The 25860-nt window shown below is 37.4% G+C and overlaps 1 protein-coding gene across 2 annotated transcripts in view; it reads right to left on the bottom strand.

Annotated features, from left to right (window-relative positions):
* Positions 1–25860, bottom strand: part of COL11A1 (collagen type XI alpha 1 chain) — a 133000-nt gene that overhangs the window by 33145 nt on the left and 73995 nt on the right. For both annotated transcript variants that reach the window (XM_042029996.1, XM_042029997.1), the window contains 15 exons: positions 25420–25473; positions 24378–24485; positions 21707–21760; positions 18583–18636; positions 16446–16490; positions 16262–16315; positions 16128–16172; positions 13056–13109; positions 12185–12238; positions 8632–8685; positions 7581–7688; positions 6731–6820; positions 6394–6447; positions 664–771; positions 63–170 (listed from right to left, as the gene is read on the bottom strand). In XM_042029996.1, coding sequence (XP_041885930.1) covers positions 63–170; positions 664–771; positions 6394–6447; positions 6731–6820; positions 7581–7688; positions 8632–8685; positions 12185–12238; positions 13056–13109; positions 16128–16172; positions 16262–16315; positions 16446–16490; positions 18583–18636; positions 21707–21760; positions 24378–24485; positions 25420–25473 — 1044 coding nt within the window. The remainder of the gene's footprint in view (positions 1–62; positions 171–663; positions 772–6393; positions 6448–6730; positions 6821–7580; positions 7689–8631; positions 8686–12184; positions 12239–13055; positions 13110–16127; positions 16173–16261; positions 16316–16445; positions 16491–18582; positions 18637–21706; positions 21761–24377; positions 24486–25419; positions 25474–25860) is intronic.

Raw genomic sequence — 25860 nt, 5'->3', positions numbered from 1 at the left:
TACAGAGAACTGTACTGACAGATCTTCTCCCAGATGCACTAATACTAATTATAATGATTCACCTTGTCACCATCTTCTCCAGGAGAACCACTAGGACCAGCAGGACCAGGAAGTCCTACAGGACCCTGTATTCCATCACGTCCAGCTGGACCTTGGGGACCTTTTTCACCCTGGTTTTGAAGGAAATGAAGAAATGCACATTATCACAGGAGTGTAATGAAAATTTCAGTACAGGGAGTCACATTACCAATACAAAACTAAAAAACCCACCTCCAAAAAAAAAAAAAACCAACAAAACAGAAAACCCCACAACACAAAGAAAACAATGAAGGGAAGAGAATATATAAGAGAATTATATGAAGTAATAATGGAAGTTGATGTAAAACACATTTGTACTCTAATGCACAGTGGCTGGGTACAAAGTTTTAATGAAAGACTGATTTATATCCACTCCCTGCAGTGATAATAACAGGTTTAACCATTCCTGGTCTTAGAGAGCACGATAATTAATGTTTTACTATGTACTTGTTTTGTAGATCTAAAATAATACCTTGGGAATCCTGAGAATACGTATTGAATAGGGAAATCCCAGAGTGGGACCAAGTAGCATTTTGGAGTGAAAAGTCTGTGCTGGGATGGTTTGATGGGACTGCGATTACTTACGGGAGCGCCCTTCTCTCCTGCGGGGCCTGGAGGCCCCTGGGGGCCAGGACGGCCTGGCAGACCAATGGGGCCAGCAGTGCCCGCGGCTCCTCGCTCTCCTGGCGAGCCCTGGAAAAAGATACAAACGAGGAGGGAATTCTGAGAGAGCCCTGGTAACTGCTGATGGTTTTCATGAGGCAAGTCAGCAGAGAAGCTGGTTATCGATGTGAGCTCAGCTGCCTGAAGGTTACGCATCCGTCACGTGTGCAAGTAAAGGAAAAAGGCTGAAAGGACTACCTTGAAGTTCATACTCAATACAGTTCATGCAACACTATTTTTTTTTTGTAAATACCACTTCCTGTATTTGTTCATCATAATGAGAATGTGCATGAAACCAGCCTGTTCTCAAGAACTTATTTCCCTCTATGTTTTCAAAATACATTAACATACTACTTTGATGAAAGAATATTCACCATATCAAAATACAGAACTAAGCCACACCACAAGCAAAACTTTTAGTAAAGTTTTGTGCTGTTCATTGCTGTAATGATCACACTGCTGCATTTCAATTCACTTCTGTAAAAATCCATTCAAGTATAATGACTAATCTAGTGTGTTCTACCGAGAAGGTTTTTAGATAAGCACAGTAGAAGTTAAAACCTAATATTACAAATTAAAGGTGAAAAGACAGGCACTATCTGTAGCAAAAACCACTAAAACTGCATCTTTGTTTTCTGTCTTTTAAATAACTTACAATTTTTGCATTAATAGAGTACTATTAAAGGTTTGTTTGCTGTACAATAACATTTCCCCAACTTTTCAGCTCTACTCCTTCAAGATAGTTTGCAACACTTCAAAGTTATGATTGGTAACTTCACTTTTCCGATTGATATACTAGAAGTGGGATGATTCCATATGATCATGGAATAAAAAAGTAATATGGTGGTGTAGCCTCAGACCCTAAATAGCCTTTTTTTCATGTTTAAACAAGATCAAATTTTCTGCCTCTTAGACATCGGAATTTTAAGAAGCTTTCACCTATGAGGACCCTATTTTTTGCTTTTACTCAGGACATACTTGTCCTGGACTGACCTCATTAGCATCACTGGTGCTAATTCCATAATAAGGTGCTTTCCCCTCCAGATAAATGTGGCAGAAAAGAGTGCTGAATGGTTTCTTAAAATATTTTAGCAAATTATTTCAGTAAGATCTGAATTTGCATGGGTGTTCAAACAAAGTATTTGTATGGAAATCATAGATGACCTTATCCTTCCAGATGTTGGAGTTTTTTAAGTCTAGGTGGCTGCCTAAGTTTCTGTCCTATTTTCGTTAGTTTAGTTCCTAAGGCTTCAGTGAATTCAACAAGAAAAAGTCATTACCCTGCAGCCATACTACCATGGTCTCTGATCTTGTCAGCTCTCATAACCTAAACAATTTTAGGTCATCTCATCAGGAGGATTTAAGAATAGAGAGGAAAAAAACCCAAATAACTCACAGATCTTTCCTGTGTCAGACAGCAGACACTAACAGAGGCCATAATTTCCACTAGCTCTTTTTAATCAGCCAACTTTTCACATCTATCTTTGCATTTCACATGAGTTATGAACAGGGACTACACCTTCTGTTTTGAAGGAACCACTCCTTTCTCTGAGAGAATGGCCTCTGAGCAAAGCAGAATACATTAAATTGTAGTCACAACTCAGAAAAGAATTTTAAGCAGCTTCTTAAGTCCGTTCTCTCTATGTTTGTTATCTTTTCTCGTCACTCCGCCCCACTATGTAACAATCTCCTTATGTTACAAAACCACTTGTTAACCTGTGGTCTTGTGGTACTCACATCCTGGAATCTTTTTATTAGTATGTTTGGGTTGTTTGTAAAAACTTATCTACAGGATGGAAGTGTCATGTTTTGTCTTGTATTGCCATTGTACAGACTATAAACTCATTAGCAACCTTGGTTTTATCTCGCTTCCTGTGAGGGGATATGTAATTATAGCTGTTGTATATACTGCATAGTAGTAGCAATACTTTTTATTGGCGGTTAACAAAATGCTCAACAAGTGAAGGTCCCCATGACTGTAAAATGTTATCAGATAGACGAAGATAGGTCTAGATAGTTCAGTGCTGATAATTGGGTAGCCTACAGCTGGCTTATTCTGAGTCTAATTTGAGCATCCTATTCCTAAATGAGCAAATGAAAAATGACTGCTTGACATTCCAAAGAGCTTTCTCTCATCAGCATTCAGCATTCCACACAGTAGTAGGGAAGGGAAGAAAACAAACAAAAGCAACAAAGGTATCACGTAAAAGAGAACTGTTAAAAAAATTCAAACAAATTCCCACAACTACAAAAAACCCCACAACCCCTCCCCAAAAAAACCCCTCAAACCATGAAAATGCCAACCCCCCAATCCTGCAGACCCCCTCTTGCTCTGATATGCATTCATGCATCTCTTTCTTTTGTCCAAATCCCTCTAAACAGAGTAATTGGCATGCACAGTACTTGGAGCAGTCATTTGTTTGGTATGCTTGCAGATGTATGCAGCAGCCAAATAAAGCTTCTAATTGACTATATGTGCTGGTTAGAAGCAATTGGTACTGGCAGGGAATCGCAGGAAAGTCATCCAATGGCATGAATTCTCTTCCTATTACAAATGGCAAATGAAGACTCCACTACAATTAAACTTCTGTGTGTACCCGCTGTTGGCTAAAAATAGATGGGAAAATATTTTAGGACTACGTGATGCTCACGGTCTGCTGGGAGCTTCTGTGGAAAAAAGCAAGCAATTTAACTGTTTAATTGTTTAATTGTGGTGCTTGAAGGTGTGCAGAAACCCAGTATTTAAGGGCACCTATGCACCTTTTTTTCACTGAAAACTGTTTCAAGACAACAAGTTAGTAATTAAAGATGAAATAGATAAAAATCCCACTGAGGACTTTTGAAACACTTTAAGGGCAACTTGGTCCTGTTTTGTACCCCAAGCTTGTACTACAATGATCTCAAAATATATTTTAAAAAATTAAAAATTTTGCCCTTCCTACTCAACTCCTGCTCCCACTGCATCTATTTCTTGAAGATTGGAACAATTATATGCAAAAATTCTCAGACTCCTAAGTGTTTCTTTCTATGACTGTTTACCTTAGCAGGAAGGGTGGCCCCAAGAGGAATGGATTTATAAACTCAAGTTCTTGGTAGTGTGCTCCTGACACTCATACTCTGTGTGTTTCTGGGCTATAATTAATGATGATTTCAGTCTGGCACTGAACTCCCATTAGCTGGGGAGCATTAATAGTGTTCCTGGATTTTCTCTATCAATTTAGTTTCACATGAAAGGAATACTATTCAAGAGCTCTGAGAGGGCTCCAGGATTTGAACCAAAGGATTGTAAATGGGGATAATTAAGACATTCTCCTCAAAAAAGCTCTGATGTATTCAACTAAAACACTAACTTATACACACTCTGTAAGAATTAGAAAAACATGGCTCATCTGAATTTAAATTCAAACATATGTATTTCATAATATAGACAACTATCACTAAATAAAGCATGTACTTTTGCCTCACATCTTGTGTGATGTGTCTTTCTCAGGAACCATGGCAGGAGTGGCACAGCTCCTGTGTGGGCAATGCTGTCTGGCAAAGGGGGCTGTGTCACACGTCAGGTTTGCTTGTGCTGGCTGGTCTGTGCGTGCTCGGAAGGGCTCTGGTTCACTGCCCCTGAACTATCTGCTTGAGAGTTCAGCCAGCCTTAGGGGCTCCTTCAGGAAAAATCAAGACATGACCTTTAGATTGAAGAGACTATTCTGCTCTGTGCTTTCTTGATTTTGATTCACCCTTTAACATTTCAGGTTCTTCAGATGGGTAAGATGATATCCCTTTTGACTCTCCCTACTAGCTTCCGTTCCATTCCATTCCATTCCATTCCATTCCATTCCATTCCCAGCTACTTTGTTTTGGTGCCTTTTTGGAATGCATATATACTTCACAGTGTTAAGAACAGTAAATTCAAGTTCTTGTTTTAAAGAATAGATGCTTAAAGGCATTAAGAATTCAACAATAATTTTAAGAATTCAAGTCCCATGTATTACTTGTACTGTACTATGTGTGGCTTTTTATCCTTGTTTAATGCATTCTAATCTGAATATGAATTTCAAGGACATGAGAGCTTCTTTGTTGAAATACATAGAAATTCAGCTCCTCCTTTACTTTCTTTTTCTAACAAGAATAGCTGTGATGATTGATTCTTTTCTTTTTTAACTTCAATTGCACCGAATGAAAGAAATAAGTTGACAAGAATACTGTCAAAATCTACACATTTCACATTTGGGAATAACTCTACCATGTTTTGAATACCAGTGCATCCTCGTAGAACTTCTTTGCATAAAGCATGACAACAGAGGACAGGTAACATGAAGCACACTCTACTATTGAGCTTCAAATGCCAAGAAAGAAAATTCCTGCATGACATGATTTTACACAGTTGTACAAAGGGAACACAGGAGTGTTGGGTTTGCTTGGCAAGGTTTTGGTAGCAGGTGACTACAGGGGTGACTTCTGTGAGAAGATGCCAGTTTCCCCTATGTCCAATGGAGCCCATGCCAGACAGCTCCCAGATGGATCCAGCACTGGCTGTGGCCAAGCCCATCAGTGACAGGGGTAGAACCTCTTGGATAATGTATTTAAGAAGTGGGGAAAAAATGCACAATAGAGGGGAGCAGAGATCCACCTGCAGCCCATGGAGGACCCCATGGAGGAGGTCAATGCCCAAAGGAGGCTGTGACCCCGTGCAGAGCCAGCACTGGCACAGGATCTGGGTAGAACCTGTGGCCCTGTGGAGAGAGAAGCCCTCAGTGGAGCAGGTTTGCTGCCAGGACTTGTGGCAGGTCATGGGTGACCCATGCTGAACAGCCTGCTCCTGAAGGACTGCACCCTGTGGGGGACCCAGGCTGGAGCAGTTCATGAGGAACTGCAGCCTGTGCAAAGGACTCATGCTGGAGAACATCTTGGAGGACTGTCTCACATCCAAGGGACCCCACACTGGAGCAGAGGAAGAGTGTGAGGAATCCTCCACATGAGGAGGACCGAGTGGCAATGTGTGATGAACTGAGGGCAACCCCCATTATCCATCCTCCTTCACTGCTTGGGGGCAGGATAAAGCAAGAATCAGGAGTGAAGTTCAGCCTGGGAAGAAGGGAGAGTGAGGGGAAGGTGTTTTCAGACTTTGTTGTTGTTTCTCTTTATCTATCCTACTCTGATTTGATTGAAAATAAATGAAACTCATTTTCCCAGTCTGTTTTGCCCACCATGGTACCTGGTGGCTGATCTCCCTGTCCTTATCTTGACTCCCAAGCCTTTCAGTGTATTTTGTGTTCTCTTGTCCAGCTGAGGAAGATAAAGCAGTTTGGTGGGCACCTGCCATCCAGCCAAGGCAAGCCCACCACAACAGCATGAGTCCACCAGTCACACTATCTGTGGATTTTTCCACTGTGGAAAATGCCTCTCATCTCAAAACCAATTTGTATAAGTATTGAGCAGCAAGCAAATATCATAACTAAATCTGATGGCAGAAGGCTTCAGACATTCTCAACCTTCATAATCCTAGCATGTTTATTAGCATGGATACTTTGTAGAAGTCTGATCTGTCTGCTGTTTTACAAACTGTATTAATCAAAACACCACAGCATCTAAAGAAGAAAAAAGGTTATTAGGTTATATTGTTTATATTTCCATTAAATTGTTATGTTTACTTACCATTGGTCCAGGTGGACCCTGTGGGCCTTCCCCTCCTTTCAGACCAGCTGGACCCTAGAAAATGAAAAGGAAAAAGAACACTTGTTTACTAAACTGGAAAGTTCAAGAGTAATTTTGCAACACATATAATAGGAAACACGGAAAGATCCAAAAAAGCAAACCGGAATAATTTTCTTTCTTCCTATTTAGCCAATGATATTTGACAATGTTGGATGTTTGATGTCTGTTTTCTTACTGCATTTATTTTAAGTGCAATAGAAGACTTCATGGAATAAAGGAGTTAATACTTTGTTTCTTTTATTTAGAAATATCATGCCAATTGCTCTAGCACTTATACCTGAGCACCTGGAAGGCCTCTCTCTCCAGGGAAACCACGAAGACCTGCTGGTCCATCTTTCCCAGGAATGCCTTGAGGGCCTGGATCACCCTGGGAAACATATTACATTTTGATTAAAAAATATGTTTAAAAATGTGCAATGTACAATGAGCAATGAAAATGAACTACCAGATCCTAGCTATAGTAAGGAAAACAAAGATTGTGCCCCCAGCTATTCACCCACTAATTCTTTTATCAGCACAGTAGTCTATGGCTAATTTATAATGAACTTTGACAAAATACAGTACTAGTTATAGAATGCAAATAGTGAAAAGCACAACAAGCCAAAAAATATGTTTAAAGATACATTCAAAAAAATTTTTGATACCCATTTATAATCAAAAATTGAATAGAATTACATAGTAACTAGATAAGTAATATTTATCTTGTTCCCCGATGGTAGCCAAAAAGTAAGCAAGGAGTTAAATTTATTCAGTGAAATTCTGGCCTTTATTCACTACTACACATCTGACTTTAAATGCCAATGTGCAATTTTCCACGGTGTGAATATGTCATTACTAAGTATTTCCATATTGAATGCATAGTATATGCAATTTTTTTTTTTTTTAGTTTTTATTACAAAAATATTAATTATTGGCTCACGAGAATTCTCATTATGTCAGTGGAAGCAGACATAGCTCTAAAATTGGAATCTTCCAGTCTTCCAAGTCCTTCTGGGTGAAACCTGCCAATCATGATTTTACACTGTATGTTCTGATTTTATTCTGCATGTCTACATGATGATTTGAAATGTCACACTGGCAACAGATTATCTGTCCCTTCCAATTTGTTCCCCAAAGCCCCATCATACCTTAGCACCTTCTTTTCCTGCAGCACCTGGGAGGCCTTGTTCACCTGGGGGACCAGGAGGACCTGGGTGACCTCTTTCACCAATTGGCCCCGTCTCACCAGTAGGACCCTAAGCACAAAAGTAAAACTTTAGTCACCTGAAGTTATTTAATGTCTTGCGGGGTGTGGGAGGAAGTGAAGAGGAGCAGATGCTCAATATCCAGCTGTTTTGTTACCAAACACTATTACCACTGGCTAGCATACATTCCTCACCTTCCCTCCAGGCAAAGCTGACTTACAAATATCTTTGTCCTATAAAATAAATCTTGCATTGCATTTTGCCTGAAGACATGTCTGTGCAGCTTCCAAAGAGTGAAATCCTGACCTTGTTCCTTAAGCACTGAAGCTTTAAAACACGGTGTGTATGGGAGAAAGTTACAAAAAGGACATGGGAGAGAAATCCAGATACTATTGTCTTAAAACACTTCTGTACTGTTGTTTTTCTGAATAATAGGAATTGCAAGGTAGAAGAGTTGAAAGATCTCTCTGCAGATTCAAAAGTTCCACTGAGGGAATTAGCTAAAAAAGTTCCAAATGCTTAATTAAGTTGAAAATCAGTATGGTTAAATCAAATTCAATTTTGATAGTTTATCCCTCCACAATCTAAAAGTTACTGAAACTTTTTCTCTGGCAAGAAATTCGCAGATTGCATTGCTCTTTCTAAAATGTTTAATGGTAGAGAAATCTGTCTTCTTGACGTCTGTAAACCACCAATTTCATAATCACATTTAAAACTCCCAAAACAACAACAACAAACCAACAAAAAAGCCAACCCAAAACATAAAACAAAGTGGAAAGGCAACTTAAATATTTAATTTTTTTTTGTGGAATCACTGATGATTACTAAGTATATTATATAGTATTATATAATATATTATTATGCAACTTTAGTTGCAAAAGTTAATATAACCGTTGATATGGTCCTTTTAATACAACAAAAGCAACTGCCTTATCCATAATTTAGCCATTAAATGTTGGTCTTATGAAGTTCACTATGAAATGAAATTATGTACCTGAGGGCCAACAACACCACCAGGACCAGGAGGACCAGTTTTTCCTTGAAAACCCTGTGAAATAATTATAGAATATTACATTATCCTGGACAAGTTATAGAAGAGCAAAATTCATATCTGTGCTGAAGAGGTGAATGAAAAATTCTATGTCACACATTCCTTCTCTTTAGGAAATAAAAAAGAGAAATCCTTTCTGCCTGTGTATGCTTAGAAATGAAATGCTGATTAATGTCTCTTCCATCTCTCAGTTCCAATCTCTCTGAGGTGGTACAGCAGTAAAAATTGCCCTCAGTTTTGCAGATCTCTCTAGGAGAGCTTGATTAGATGAGTTTGAATGCATAAGTGATGCAGCTAAAAGACAGTTGAAAATACACTTTTACATATGTATATTATGAACCATAAAGCCTGACATAAAAATGCTTTTTAAAGAAAGACACAGATGGAGGATTAAGGTGGGAGGACATGAAGGATAAAGTGGAGGTGAGACAAAAACAAAATGAAAAGAAATAAAGATCCAGGGAAGATGAAGGTTATATAGAAATGGTAAAAAAGGCAATATGAGTGCCACAAAAAGAATAGAAAGGAAATATTTTTGTTTTTTAGAATATGGGTAAATTTTACAGAATTTTCATTTTCTGATCAGTGGCCCCAGACTTCAGGCCAAAATTATTCAATAAACTGAATGAGAATGTCACTTTATAATAGCACTGTTTAATTCATCTTTGAATTATGCTAAATTATTTCTTTCAAATACTGGAATAGTGTTAGTGCATTCCTGATGGATCACATTAGGATCCTACACAGTACTGCCTGCCTAACAGCCTGTGTCTGCCTCCTACTCTGCTCACCTGTGCAAAAACAAAGGGGTCATCTGGCTCCAGCTTTTTCAAATATTGGGTCCTTCTCAGCTTTCCTCTGGGCACAGTCTGACTGATAGTTGCCCTATTCCATCAGTTCCAGTTTAAGCTTTTCTACCTTCCTCAACCTGATTCTATTTTTTCTGCCAGCCAGATGTTACCATGGTTAATTTTGGCACATAACTGAGGCACTCTCTCAGACCTCTGAAACGATCCAGATTAAAAAAAGAAAAAAAAGAAAAAAAAAAAAAGAAAAGAAAAAAAGACAAAAGTATCCCTTTCTTCTGATAACAGAAAATCAGAACTGCTCCAGATGGAATCATTCTTGAGTCCCTTCCTTTACACAATCAAAGCTTCCTCTGTAAACCTGTTCTAAGGAAAGACAAAGAATGTTGAACATCACCCACTTACTGAAAGCACCTTGGGAAGACCTGCTATTCTGATTTTGCAGAATGCAGATCCTTTGTTTCTTGATGCTGAAGTTGCAGCCTCTTTTCCACTAATAGTTACTTCAGTTGCTGTCAACATATGCTTATTATTCCATAAACAAGCTGCAGAGTGCAGCCTGGGAATCTGACTCTCTAATTTGTTAAGCTTGACTATGTCTCTTATCCTAATTCCCTAATTGCTGAAATGCCCATATGCACCAATGAACTTTAATAAGATATGTGTCTAAATAAGAAACAGAATTCTTGATGCTGATCTATCAGTGAGTGCAATGAAAGTTTTCTCATTTATACATTATTTAAAAACCTGAAGTGGATATGTTCATCAGGAAAAGAAAGTCAACAAGCCTACTGATTGATTTAAAACCATCTGGTTTTCTACAAAAACACATACATGAGAACCCATGGGGGAAAAATATTTTAAAAATAATTTTGGCCCAACTTCACAAACACACAGAGCAGAAAACAATGCTAATGAAAAGCTGCATTTGATCCTAAGTTACTCAAGTTTTTTTATCAGTCTAACTCTACTAAACCCAGAGATACAAAATTAGAGAACCATAGCACTGACTGAATCCTGTGGGACCTCGTTCAAATTTCACACAGTAGCAGAGTCCATAGTTTCATTGCATTTTGAATATTTTGTTTCTAGTCATGACTGAAATCAAGAAACCATATAATCAGAATGGCTGAGGTTGGAAGGGACCTCAGGAGTGATTTTGCCCAACTGCTCTGCTGAAGCAGGGCTGCTGAGAGCTGGTTGCTCAGGAATATATCCAGATGGAGACTCTGCAGCCTCTCTGGGTACTCTGTGACAGTGCTTGGTCACCCTCACACAGAGAAAGCATTTCTTGATGTTGAGATGGAACCTCTTGTGTTTCAGTTTATGCCCATTGCCTCTTCTCACTGGGCACCATGGAAAAGAGCCTGGCTCCATCTTCTTTACAGCTGCCTTCAGGTATTTCTGTACTTGGGTAAGACCTGAGCCTTCTCTAGGCTGAGCAGTCCTGGCTCCATCAGTCTTTATTCACAGCAGAGATGCTCCAGTCCCTTACTCATCTTAGTGGGCCTTTCCTGGCCACTCTCCAGTAGCTCTCTCTTGTCCTGAGGAGCCCAGAACTGGACACGATGCTCCTGGTCTCAGCAGGGCTGAACAGAAGGAAGAGATCCCTCTGCTGCAGCTCAGGATGCTCTCTGCTTTCTTTGCTGTACTGGCACATTACTGGCTCATGTTCAGATCAGTAAAACTAAAGGGAAAATAGTAACTTTTTAATTGCAAAATAAAGATTAGGTTTGAGCTTCCTGCATTGTAAACGATTACAATTGATTCTTATGGTACACAACACCAGTCTTTGCCTCTTTGCAAAGGAAAAGAACAAAGGAGTCAATCATGTTTCACACACAAAAAAGCCACTATCATTGCAAAACATTACAATGTCACAATCTACAGTACTAGCAGCAGAATATAGAGATTTTTAGAGGGATGTGTTACTCCAAGCTCTGTGCTCCTCCTTCCTGCAGTGGAAGTGACTCAGCAGTGACTAACAGATTTCCAGTGAAGCTGGAGCCTAAACACATTCTATATGCTGAGAAAATTTCTCTCTAAATTAACTTATGGCTTTCTCCACCTCTGAAAATTCCAAGTGAGAATTTTAATTTTATTTTATAGTGGAATATGAGTAAGGTTTTGGCGCTACAGAAATAGGGTGTTTTTCAAAGATAGTTCAATTAAAAGTATTACATAGTATTCTTTTTCATTTTGATGCCAGAAATTATTAATTGTGATTCTTAGAGGAGTTACATAGTTTAAAAATTTAATTTTAATTTAATAGATTCAATCATTCCTGATCCTACTTTCCAAAGGTCTTGGGCTCTCAGTTTTCTAGCTGCTTATCATCAATAAGATTTTTTTTATGTTACTATTTATGGTACATGGCATTCAGTGAGAAAAGTACTGCATAGTAATTGTCTGAAAAATCTTCATTTAAATTGAGATCTGGGTATTAATCTCTTTTACTTCTATTGACTATTTAATCTCAGCGTGATGTTACTAACTGGACATATCAAAGAATAACCACACACTTGTGTCATGGGAGCAAAATAAAGCTTTTTCATGCACAATCTACAAGAAAAGTACAGTTATATAAGCTCGTGGTGCCAGCCTCCTTCCCTTTTCCCTTGTTTCTTCGGTTTTGATCACATAATCATGACTTTAGGGCAACCCTAACACAGTAGAGTACATTTACTTACAGTCTCCCCCCGCTGTCCTGGGTGCCCAGGCAAGCCATCTTTTCCAGGTGGACCCTGAAATTATAAAATACATAAATCAAACCATTTCTTAGCCATCCTCAAAAAAAGTGTGCAATCAGCTGTCAGAATCTCTGCTCTCTGTTTATTTCTAGACTACTCTTTGGTAAATCTTTACTGCTTCTATATTAGCTGGCTAGGATTTCAAGAATATTTTTTCCTTGTGTCCTCCCTGATGTGTCTTAACAATTGCTTGGAGAATGACTGTTGTCAAATGCAAACATGTTCAAAATAGATTTCTGTAATTCAGAAATCATGGACAGTTCCTATACTTCCCTTCCATTTTTCTTTGGTTTATGAATCAATTAACAAAAATCTAAGCATTACAGAAGTACTTGATGACATTTCAGGTTTTGGAATTGGAAATAAAATAAAAAATGCATGGGAGAAAAAAAAATTACAGGTGGTTTGTTGCTTTTGTACTGCACATGAGCAGAGGCACACCAGAAGAGCAGTAAAACTAGTTCAGGGGGCAGCTCAAATGTGCCATTTTTTATACATTTCTGCTATTAATGAATGCCTCCTTCTTCTTCATTTTTCCTCAGTGAATCAATCATTCAAAGGAAATATACAGTAGCAAAGTAGTGTTTTGCATGAACTCAGTGTGTCACCTGGTCACTGGCAGGACATACCAGACTTGCAGTTTGGTGCATCACTCTGAATGTCTTAAGAGCTGCACCAAAGGCTCAACAAGAATATTTGTAATCTATACATAACCCATCCCTTACATAAATTTTCAAGTATTCCCTTCAGAAGCACTCTATAAAAATTACCATTCCTGTTGTTGCACATCCTTAATAAAAGAGATACTTACTGGAGGTCCCTTCGGTCCGGGGAATCCAACAGGTCCCTGGGGCCCTTGCGGTCCCTGGATTGAAGGCAACCAAACAAGTAAAGTTTTACTCAAGCTGCCTTGATGCTGGATTGAAAATTTTGTTTCAATTATGAGATACAGGAACTCTGCAGATAATGTCTGGATTTAAGCATGAAGCCTCAGCTACACTGACATAAATATTGGTAGCAACAATTCACATGCGTAGACACTGGAGGGATTTCCTGAAAGCAATAGTGCTTGTGTAGAAATGCAGTAAAAAAATGAGGAAAACTACTTACATCAAATATGTTTGCATCTTACCCCTAAAACTGTGCATAATAAAGTAGGAACCAACTATGAATTAGAAGCACTGTTCTTCTATGTTGCATAAACCAGGAGATTTAGTTAATGGTTTGGTCATCTTTTTAACTTTCAGTCAAATATTCATCTTTAGCAATTCCTAAACCCTGATAATATTTCAAACCAGTGCAACAGTACAAAATTCCAAATAGAATAAACTTTCCAGCATTACCGAGGATTAAATACAGCATTTTTGCTATTACAAAAAATAGTTGAAAAATCCCATGATATATGAATATTTTATTTTTATATTTTTGTATACATACAGATATATGGAGAGAGAAAATTTTCATGCAACATGGTTTTAGAAATTTAGCTAAAGATGATCAATTGACAGTGCATTGTGCACACGTGTATGTGCATGTATGTTCACATGTAAATATCTATGCACATAGATATTTACACAGCTTACATGACTTTTTCTGAAACTGTTATAAAAAAAAACAAAACAGAGGCCAGCTTTTAAAATTTACTGTTGATGTGCTGAAAGGTACTATGTCAGCTTATGCAAATAATTTTTGCTCTTTACTTTTTACTGCACTAAGTGAAATCTTAACAGTCATTCATTTTACATGGTTCCACAGCTAAGTACCCATGTCATGTAGTGCAAGACTTTATCCTGCTCTATTTGGTATTTCATGTGTGGGTTTGCCACGACATCAGCTGTCCAAATGTGTTAGGAATGTTGGTTTGATGCAAAAGACTTGAAGCAGGAGGCCACATCCCCCAAATTATTCTACCCTTTTGCTCCTCAGAGTTCCATAAGGCTCATTCCTTAGAGCCCAGGCTCACTTGCAGAGCACAGCTGCCTCCTGTAGTGCGCAAAGCAGTGTACCAGTGTAGCTGGGGGAGAGGGTCCCTTGTGCCCAGCCTGGGACAATTTGACCTTGAATAAATCTTATTCCAGGGCAGACTTCTATTATACTGAAATACTAAATCTGAATCAATTAAGAAGTGCTAGGCAAAGGGAGAATCTTTGATCTTACTGCCCTATCCATATTTTTTTTTTCTTCTAAAAGAGGAGTATATCTGTTTCTGAAATCTTCATAACACACAAATATGCTCCATATGAGGGTTTGTGTCTTTTTTCAATATGCCATGTCTGTGAACAAATGAAATTTCCTCATTTGTTTCTGGGCATAACATAAAGCTTAAAAAAAAGAGGAGGAGCTTTATAGAGGAAAACAAATAAAATTGACTCAGCTACTGTTCAAAATATCTGAATGAAATTGGTCACTCTCAGTAACTGGGTTATAGGAACACAACTCAAAGTTCTACATTTAAATGCACCTCCATTCTCATAAATTTCTCCTGTTCTCACACTTTGAGGCTTTCTAAGGAAAAACCTTTACATTTTTCCTTTTATTCACAATATTGCTTGCAGGTTTCAAGTTAGTGGACTGATGTATTATTTGAGAAAAAGCACTAGAATACTAACAGTATGTCATCAAAATTACATTTTCATTTTTGTTATTAAATTTCATTTTATCAGTAGCTACACAGAATAGATTATTTATTATTTTCATGTTTGGTAGGTGAAATAGTCTCAGAGGAGTAAAGATGACACTTATTTTTTGGCTGACACTCACCCCTATTGGGAAGCAAATAGATACCTCACACTTATATTACACAAGTGATGAGAGACACGGTGCTCCATGATTCTTCATCTCTGTTTTGTCAGTTTCTCTCCAGGGATGCCTTCATCTTGGGATTGATCTGCTCATTGTTTTAGTACCCCCACAACTTCTCTTCCTTGCAAACTCTTGGAGCTGTCAGCAAACTCCTCTTTCACAAGGATCTGCTATTCCCCTTCTGGCAGTCTGCCTCTGATTCTCCTCAGTGTAAAGCAACCTACATTTCCTTCTTGGTCTATGCCTAGTTCTCTCCATCCCACATCCTAGCTAATGTCAAAAAAAGTGACATTATAGAGCTGGGGAAAATGTACAAGGAACGCCCTCCTGAAGTGTAAGACTCCTAGAGAACACTGGGACCTTGGGGTGGATACTGGGAGGAGATCTTTAGGCTCCCTATATGGAAAAGGTTAGCAGTTTAATGAAATATGACTACAAAAGTAAAGTTTAAGCTTTGCAAAAATACTCTGGCAGAAAGCTCATCCACTTAAACCGACTTGGTTTTCAAGTGCTGCCATTACAAATATGATTTATTAATATCTTTTTCTATATACTGCTGTGCAATGAGTTGACTTTGAAAATTTTGTTTTAGAGAGAACAGTAGGATTTCTGAAGCATGCAGAAAATAGGTTGAAGGGAATTCTTAGGTGATCAGAACAAAAAAACTCTGTTGCTTCAACAAAGAATCTTCTGGAGGTGGCTGGAGTGTTTGCTAATCCAATAAAGAGGCAGTAATCTGGAGTAGGTGAGGAATTCTGAAGAGCCTAAGCTGGTGAGCACACCTGTAATTTACATGGATATATACAAAGTACATGGATGTAACACAGTGTGTATGTACTCTCTGTCCTATATGTACAAAACTGAGCTACAGAGGGAAGAAGCTTTCAGCAAACTTCAGCCAGCCCATGCATAACTTTGTGAAAAGCTTCATTGGAACTGAGGTTTTGTTACCTCTGGTTACTCTGGTCAAAGTAGCACAGAGATATGAGAGGGAGAACTTAAAATAAAACAACCCTCCCACCCTCAATCACACTCCTATATAGTGGGAAAAACAACATGTACAAAGATAGCTTTCACAAACCCTTTCGCCTGGTGGGCCAGGAGGACCATCATTGCCTGAAGTGCCCTGGAAAGGAAAGACAATATGTTCAAGGATTTACATTTATTTAAAAGAAACAGCCTGCAGCCAATCTATACAGTGTGCTTGACAATTACCTTTGGACCTGGTTTACCAGTGGGACCTCTGGGACCTCTTGAGCCTCTTGGACCCTGTCAAATTAACACAGATGCACTTGATGATAAATACTGGATACTATAATCTAATAAAAATAATTCTTCACAGTATAGTGGAGGCAATTTAGACAGGAAAGCTTCTAAATTTCAAATCAAAAGGACTTACTGTTGGTCCTCGCTGTCCTCTGGGGCCTGGTTTGCCATGCAATCCCTGGAAAGAAAAGTTCACAGAAATCATCTTAGCAGGCACTCTATTTGTGAGATAAAGTGGAGGCAGAGAGCAGCTCCCTTAAGCTTAGATATTATTTTATCTTTAACTATCTACTTTGCATTTCAATTTACAGAATCGTGGTCCTTGATAAAATTGGTTATCTTTCTGAATTCACTGGGACTTGTAGATAAATGCACTAAATTTGCCTGAGAATCAGATCTTGTCAGAGGCATTAGAATATTTTAAACTACATTAAAATAGTATTGAAGGTGGCACACAACAAGCAGAGTCCCTCTGCAGTAGTCTAAAGGACTTGGCATCATGAACAGCCTTAAAAACAAAGTTCCCAAGTTCCCGTGGACAGCTCCACAGGTTAATAGAGAAAAGAAAGGGCAAGCCTCTCTTCATTTATAACAGAAATGGGAACTGTAATACCTACCAAAATTACACACATTTGACAGAGATACAGAACAGAGTACCAGCCTTTGATTTTTTGCTTTAATATTATCTCCTAATCATGCTCAAAGGGATTTTTTCTTTAGGCTGTGCACTGGAATTGCTCTGCATTGTAATGAATCTTAAGATTCAAGAGAGTATTTTTTAGCCAGAGAAAGGAAACTGATGGCTGGTACTGTCTAATCTCTGAGGTAAACAAACCAGCAACAAAATAATCATCAGAGATGTTTTAGCACAAAGCTTCCTTTTATTGAAAACCAATTAAATGCATACACCTGTTTTCTTGACAGGGTTCCCCCTCCCCCCTTTTTTTTTTTTACTGTTGGTTTTATTTCACTTATCAGAATAAAAATTATGTGTTGTTTTTGAAATGCTACTCAGCCTGTGATACTTTCAAGGACAGGGACCAACTTTCCCTAGGACCTGTATGTGTGGTAGCATAAAACACCATGATAACCCTTTTGGCAAGATAAACAATAATATCTGATTCCCATTGGAAAACCTGCACTTATGGGCTCATTGATGATCAGCATAACACTTCAGTATACCAGCAGTTTGATGGTATTAATTATGTGGTTAATACCCTAGCTGAACTTAAAGCTTTGTGAAGGCCTGAAAACAGATCAATATAGTAAGATTTTCATAATTTTAAGCCTGCTGTTTGATTCTGTCATTTTGCCTTTTTTTCCCCAATCTGCTGTCTTTATTAGCAATTGTCTCATTTTTTCACAATGCAGATGAACTGAGCTTTTCTTTGTTTGCTTGTGCCTGTACATAACAACGTATCTTTATCTTAGCTAAAATAATACAAGAACAATTTAAACCATACATAAATAATGCAAATGCTATTGGATTCCATGTATTTCATCTTAAAATAATGAATTTCTGCTTTTAGTAATAGATGTTACCTGCTTATGTTGCTATCAGCTGTGAATTCTGACTAATCTCTTAATTTCACCATTTTTCTAACATATCCTGCTATGTTCAATTGAGCCTTAGAGACAACAGCACAGTGACCTTCTTTCTAATCTATTTTTAATTGTTGTAGTTTGAAGAACATGCATAAAACATTTTCCCTCACCTTGTTCAAGCAAACAAAGCCACAAAAGATGTAGTTTTAAATTTTTGTAATATATGTAACTGTACATGTTCTTCATCTTGCCTGGTATATTTTGCCTTTTTGAAGCTAAGCCTAAAAAAAAAACCCCTTGTGTCAAGCCAGAATATTTATGAAATACAAGTTGTATTTCCTTGAGGGTAAATTGCATGGTAGCAGAATTCATGGGATACAGGAAAATAGTTCTTGCCAACTCACTCAGCTATATTGTCCAAAAAAACCCCCCCAAACCCTTCAGCAAAGGTGATTTTTTTTCTCTTTTTCCAATTATATAATTATGGCAGTATGTGCAGCAAGAAAGTGTCCAAGTTCTTGTATATTTAGCCTAATACCTTAAAGAATGGTAAATAGCACTGCAGTATCTCCTGTTTTACAGAAAGATAGAGGTCCATCTTGAATGTGAAAAGCCTGTTTTTATAGCTCTTTAGATAGTAACTTGGATCCTTAGGTTTCAGTGGCTTCCCCCAGTGCTGAATTTTAAAAGTTAATTAAGTGTTATGCAAGAATGAATTATCATACCCTTGCACCTTTCTCTCCATTGGCACCTGGAAATCCTGGGAAACCAGTTGAGCCCTATGTAAGAAATCAATGCAAATGTCAGAGGGTATCAATAGCAAAACAATGGTAGAGCCAACATTTGACACATAAAGCACAACTCCAAAGCCATGTACATTGTACATATCAAACTTGCAAGTGTGACAGCTGTACATAAACTTAAGAAATCTGTAAATAAACTTACCATAATGCTTCAAGTCCAGAAAGCATTAAAAAAAAATCAATGTATAGAATGGACATTACTTGTCATCTTATTGGACAATAAAATATTCATTAAATCTGCATCTTTTTTAAAAGTAGGAAAGTTGGATTAGTAACAGCCCACTAGAAATAACTGTATCATAATGAAGTCAAACAAAAAAGGCCTTGTTGCCTCACAGTAAAATAATTATTTTAAAAAATAATTCCTAAAAGCGGTAAGGTTTTGCCACATCCTCTAGTCACTTTACTGAGCTGTAAATTAATCACTTCAAGTTCTTTATTCACTGCAAACCAAGCACTGGACAGTTTCATTTAACTGATCCATGCAACTCATACATAAGCAGAATGTATGAGATTATCTGACTTGAAACTTCTCCCAGCTCTACTCCTCCTCCTTTTTTCCTCCCCTTTCCTTCTGCTGACTGCTCAGTCTAAAGGAAGCAGTACTATTTTCTTCTTTGCTTCTGCCATACAGGTTTGGTGGGAGAGCAGACTTTTTACCTGCCGAGGAGGTGTGAATTTTTCATAAGGAACTTGGGATCAAAGAGGTGATAGACATGGTAAAATATACTTTTAAATGACTGGGGATGAAAATGAAGAAAGAGAGTGTTTGGTTTGGTCAGCCACTAAAATTTACTAGCCAGACTCCCTGCTGTCATAATGCACCTATGGCTGTGCAGCTTGCTATTAGCATTTTAGTGGCAAATAAAATGCATATAACAAAAACCTTAAATATAATTTCTTGGTGCTCCTCTTTGAAATGTTAGTAAATTTTTTTCTTTTTTTTTTTTCTCCTGTCCTTACTCCTGTTTTTCCTCGAATGAATCTTGTTTTACATAATCATTCCAATTATCCATAAAAGACTTAGGGGCAGTACAACTTCACTAACACAAGTTCTAATAAAACCCTAACTGATATTGACTGGTGGGAGAAAAGAAATATTTTTCTTCCTTCCCTTTCCTTTTATATTCCTTTTCCTTTCAATTTCTTTCTTACTTCTTAATTCTTCACTAGTTATAACTTTATATAAGAATAAAACTGAAACTTCTAGTCTGTGAAGCCCAATCATGTTCTTTAAAATTAAAAGGCTGGAAAAAACCCCAGATCAAATGATGGGGCACGAGTAGTCATGACTTGGTTGTAAATATCTTACATTTACAGTAGTTTTTGCAACTGTGCTAATCAAGAGGGACTTGATTGCAGAAAAAAAACCATAATGAAAATTATCAGCTAATGGCACTAATCTAAGACCAATTCATAGAAAAAGAAATGAAAAGCAAGTAAGTATCAACAAAAAGAATGATATCAACTTTCTTGACTATACTAGGACAAGATTTCCTTTGCTTTCCATAGCTAATATATTTTTCTCCTGCTTTTTTTTCTCACTCCCTTATGTTAATTTGAGCTGGTCTGTGACTCAGTTTCCAAAGAAGTCTCTAGTGAGTTATGTATTGTAGCTGTCATTAGTCTTTCCTGGAAATTTAAGCAACAAATTAGAACAGCAAACGGTGAATGCAGCTTGAGAACTGTTTTCAAGTTTAATGTGATAAAAATGTAGTGCAAGGAAATTATTGATCAAGTCTTTGTTGAAAAAAGAATCAATCAACTTTTATTTGGAATGTTACATCATTTTTGTTCTTTGAAGTGAATAATGTAAAACTCTTTTACCCTAGATTTTTCAAAAGACAATTCTAAAGCAGAACAAAGAGACTGAAATCTCAGACATTTTGAGTTAAGAAACTGAAGCAAAAACCCCTGTGTCTTTCAAGGTGAATAGTTTTCATGAATGCTTTCCATAGATTGTTTCAGTGTTTTTCACTAATGCAGTGTTCAGTGAACAAGCATTCTTCAGATAGTCCATTCACTTGACAGAAAAGGGTCACAGTATAGGGCAGAATCAGAAAAACACTTTGTTTTGACAGTCAGGAAGTTTTACTTCATCCAAAACCCCCCATAATTTCAAATTTGGAAATAAAAATAGATCCAAAGTAGAGCAGAATTGAGGGTTTTACTGCAGGTTGATTGTTCAGATGTTTAGAAGGGGTAAGGGATTTTTTTACTTGTGATATTTACCTAGATGGGTCTTCTTTGAGAGGGTCTGGAGCTACAATGTCTCCCTAATGGTCTCCTCTACACAGTGAAATGTCTGTAGAACTATGCTTTTATTCCATTTTTTTTCTTTCTAGTCTCATAAAAGAGATCTTACAATTAATTTAGCATGCCCATTTCCTAAAGATGTGTTAGGATGAACTTAGTAGAAGCATGTTTCATAAAAATGTTATAAATCAGAAGCCCCCTGTGTGGTTTTCTATTGCAATCCAAATATATTAGATGGCTGAAGGATAGATATAGGCACATAAATTAACTAAGGATTGTATTTTGTCATGTTTGTCTTAAAAGAAACTAAAGAAAAACATGAGGAAAATGATAAAGTATGTTTTAAAGAAATATGGTTTATTCCATGGAAGAAGCAGTAATGACACAAAGAGAAGCCTTGTACCACACTGAAAATTCCCATCACTATCAGCATCCATGTAGTGGCCAGTTTAGTGGCCAATTTGGTGCCTATTCTCTTTCAAGCATATCAGCAATTCCTTCCTTTTCCGATTGTTTAGTGCATGCCAGTCTGATGCTGACACAATACAACTCACAAGAACATGCTAAAGGGTAGAATATTAAGAGGAAAGATAGTGCTCCATAAAGAGCCTGACATAGGGAATCCCACATTATTAAGGGTTTTACTTCAGGATATGATTGTCAAGAAAGAAAAGGAGAAAAATGGCCCTTTCTTTGATGTTCACACCGTACTTCCCCCAACACAGAAATGAAATAACTGCCACTTTGACCAGTATCAAAATACTCAATATACAGCTCATTTACAGCTCACCTTTGGACCTTGTCTTCCTGGATATCCTGGCAATCCAGGTACACCAAGCTTTCCCTGCAATGAGAAGGCAGTGGTAAATTTTACTGTATCCTCCTTAGTGGTTCAGCAAGCTTCTATACAAAACAATTTTTCCACAACGTAGAGTGATGATACTCCATGGAATATAATATTAAATTAAATCAATTTCTCATTTTTATAATTAATCACCAGTGGGCTTAGTGCCCCAAACTTAAATAAAAATCCCACTCCAGTGAATGAATCCAGAGAAACCAATACCTCAAAGGTTTTTTTCTCCCATGATGTGCTGTGCAGTGCTATGTGGTTGAGATCATTAAGCAACTAATATTCTCTAAGAAATCAGGGTGTTAATAGGTTTAAGTGAGAAGAAATTATTTTTTAATTTATACTGTGTTGTGGCTGACTTTTCATGAATAGGAATTTGAAGAATCAATTTTTTTCTTGCATAGTTCTAAACCAAGACTACGTTAAATTACACCCCACTGATTGCTTGCTGACAATGGATTTGTCAACAAAAATTAACAACTTGCTGTGTTCAGAAAAGACTGATCAGCACTGACATCAACCATTCCCAGAAATGAAATACAGTACCCTACACCATTGAGTTGGTCTCTTTAGACCTCTAGAGGATGAGTGATGGCTTGCCACTTTCAAAGGCAAGGGAAAGCAGTTTCAGACTTTGAAAGATCAGAAGTCTGGGGAAGAATTTCTCTATGTTCTAGAATATCAAGTTTTGGAGAAGATCTCAATGGAAAAGATGACTATAAAGTATCATATGATACTCTGCAGTAACCATAGATAACATAAAATAGGAAGGAGAGGGGAAGGAAATTTTCCCCAAAATGTCTGTTGGTAAAAAATACAGCACATAAACAAATATGTTGTGTATTTTCCTGTTCATGTAAGTGCAGGTGTCTGGTGAGACATTACTGAAGAACAGTACATTTACATTTATGAAACTAAGTATAATGCTGCCTGTTATTTGCCACCCTGAAATAAGCTACATGCATTGCAATGATTTAAATATTTTGCAGCATGACAGCACATCAAACTCTTGCCAAATTCAGTGAAAGTTTTGTCCCTGATTTTACAACTAAGCAAGCCCAGTTGCCTGGGTTGTGTGTGAATACAGACTTTTTATTATAAGCTCTTTTCAGATATGTTCCTCATTTTTTTGGCACCCTACTTGAGGTTTCATTAATTAAGCAAATCCATTTAGACCTACTTGGGAAATAGAGTTTTCTTATCATGGAATCAGATGAACATAGAGAATAAGAGACTACTGCAGTAATTTTATTACTTTCTTTACAAGAGTAATACCTTTGCATTAAATACAACATAGGAATGACAAGGGAACAAGACATTTATATCTGCTCTTACAGACTTCCCAAATATTGTGAGAAGATCTAAAAGTTCACAGTGACTATTCCAGTTTTTACACTAAAATAAATATCACAGGACCAACACCAAAGAATTCCTCTGTGACCTATGCCATTCTGTATCCATAGAATATCCACAGAAGATGTGTGACCCTTCCAGTGGGCAAGAATTGCTGTAAATATTTGTAGAAAAGGGAAAACTGAGGGTCTAAAATTCCAAAGCCAAAAAATTCCAATAGTGTTATCAACACCAACAATTTTTTTCAAATATCTTCTGACAGTTAAGGCTTCAGATTCTGGACTTGAGATACTGTGAGAGTTCCAAATATGTCACAGTGAAGAAGAAATGCTTGAAAACCTATATTCATAGTGAGTAATTTGAATAAGAACTAAAAATAGATTTGCATTTAAAAAATACCAACTATAAAAAAAAATGTTTGGTTTGTTTTGATTTGGTTTATGTACCCTCTGTCCTATTTTTTTCAAGACAGAACTAGAACTGAAGATATAGTTCACCAAAAAAATTAAAGGGAAATATTTTCATCAGCATCTTCTCACTTCAGTGATATATAGCATATATGTTTTTAAACCATCATTTTTATTTTATTTTGTATTATCATACTTCTCCAGTTACTGAAATTACCACTGCTGAAATCATCTTTCCTTTCTGATTATGCCACACAGTGAAATACAGTACCCACACACACATTTTTCAGCCTCCTTTCCATTCCTTATACCAAACTTTTTTGTTGAAACCAGGATTCTACAGAGCTTTGTACTTTGTGCTTGATCTCTCTTTTTTCACCATCCTTTTTTCAGTCCTCCCTTTTAACAACCCCTTTCCCTTTTGCCAACCCTCTTGTGGATTTTTATTCAGGAAATGTTTTCCATTTAAAACAATTTCCATGCCACAATTTGTTGTAATATGACTCAATATTAATTCACTCTTCAGCAGCACCTTTACCCTCCTTTGTGCCCAACTATTTTCTTTGCATTGTGTTTTCCACAGCTGGCATGCACTGTATGTAATTTGGGATAAGAATGCAGTTACCTTATGCACTGGTGAAGTACTACAATGCCTCTTTTTATACTTACAAGATAAGGATTCCCAATCCTTGATCAAATGGGAACTCCAGTGGTCCGCTGTAGTAGTGTCACAAAAACTACTGTTAAGTAGCTAAAGATTTTGCAGACATGTTTTTAGTGATGGAGATTATGGGTTCCATCTATGCTGTGAGGCAATGACATGTTTATATTGATTTCTGGCTACTGACCTTTTCCCCAGCTGGACCAGCAGCACCTGGGTCCCCAGATGGACCCGCTCGACCTTTTGGACCTTCTGGGCCATCTTCTCCTCGTGGACCTGGCTGACCAATTTCTCCCTAAAATACATCACCTTATAAATATGGAACAATTGCCTTCATGCAGATATTGGAAATTGGAAAGATTAACTACAATTACTTGAAAATATGTTTTCAGCAAATCTAAATAGAGAACAGAATCATAGAATAGTTCGGGTTAGAAGGAACATTTAAAGGTCATCCAGGCTTCCTGCAGTGCACAGGGACATCTCCAAATAGACCAGTAAGCCCTGTCCAATTTCCTAGTAAGAAAATATCACTACTAATGTTCGCTATATAAATGCAAATATATCTAAATTAGGCACTGAATGTTACTTTCAGAGAGTTAGAGGCTAGTTTTCTTGCTGGAAGACAGCTGCATTTGGAAACCATATTCTTGTTTTCCCTGTCCTAAATTTTTGAGAAGGCACCCTGGAAGTCCACAGAAAGAAAATTGTCTTTATCTAAGTACTTATGTGGATACCATCTTCACAGTTATTTATGTGTACAGACAACAGATACAGGCCAGGAGCCTCCTGTGAGAAACTTTTTCACAACCTCCACAACACTTCCTTATGAAAGGAAGTAATTGCCCATTGGGCTAAATAAACAACGTTTTGGCAGAGATTTGCAAGATGCTGGGTTGGTATGGAAACATCTTTATTCTAGATACATAACTTTTCCTCAGGCAAATACTGGAGATCTTGGAATCTGGAAAAGGAGATTCCCTAGGAAGAAGCTCAGTGAAAAGGATATTCAAGACTGACATATTCTTCCTCTTTATAACTGTGCCATTGTTGATTCACAAGAACCGTATCTCTGGCTCAGATTTGTGTATGCACTGGGAATAGAAATAATTTAAAATACTAGCCTTTATTTTATTTTTGGCTTAAATATATTTGTTCACTTCAGTGATCATTTCAAAATGATAACATTCAAACTTTTAAGAACATATGGGCCATGAATAAATGCTTACCCGGTCACCTTTAAGCCCCATGTCACCTTTAAATCCTGGAAAACCATCTTCACCCTAAAAAAGGCAGAAATGCATGTAAAGACATTAATATAGAGGAACTTTTTTCTTCCTGCAAAAAGGATAAGAAAATAGATTCACGACAGATTAAAATAACCTGCATAGATAGAGTGGGAACTTCAGACACCAGAAAATCTAACCTGGCTACTACTGCTTTATAGAAAATATACCAGTGTGCTACACCAAATGGACCATTCCAGATCTATGGAGCCTTTCCTAAATGATAAGTTTATTTATTTTGTTCTCTTGCAGTGCTTCCCCCCACGTAATGGCAGCTGAATAGTTTCAGTAAAAAAAGGCCTGTGAACACTCCGTTAAAGCACTAAGAGAACAAACTATGAAACCTCTTTGTGTAACCTTTGAAGGTATTCAGTAGAATTCACT

The sequence above is a fragment of the Corvus kubaryi genome, unplaced genomic scaffold, assembly GCF_017639235.1.
Source record: "Corvus kubaryi isolate FWS band 111438036 unplaced genomic scaffold, C.kubaryi_AGA036_p1.0 37334, whole genome shotgun sequence".
Lineage (NCBI taxonomy): Eukaryota > Metazoa > Chordata > Aves > Passeriformes > Corvidae > Corvus > Corvus kubaryi.
This window is presented reverse-complemented; position numbering and strand designations above follow the sequence as displayed.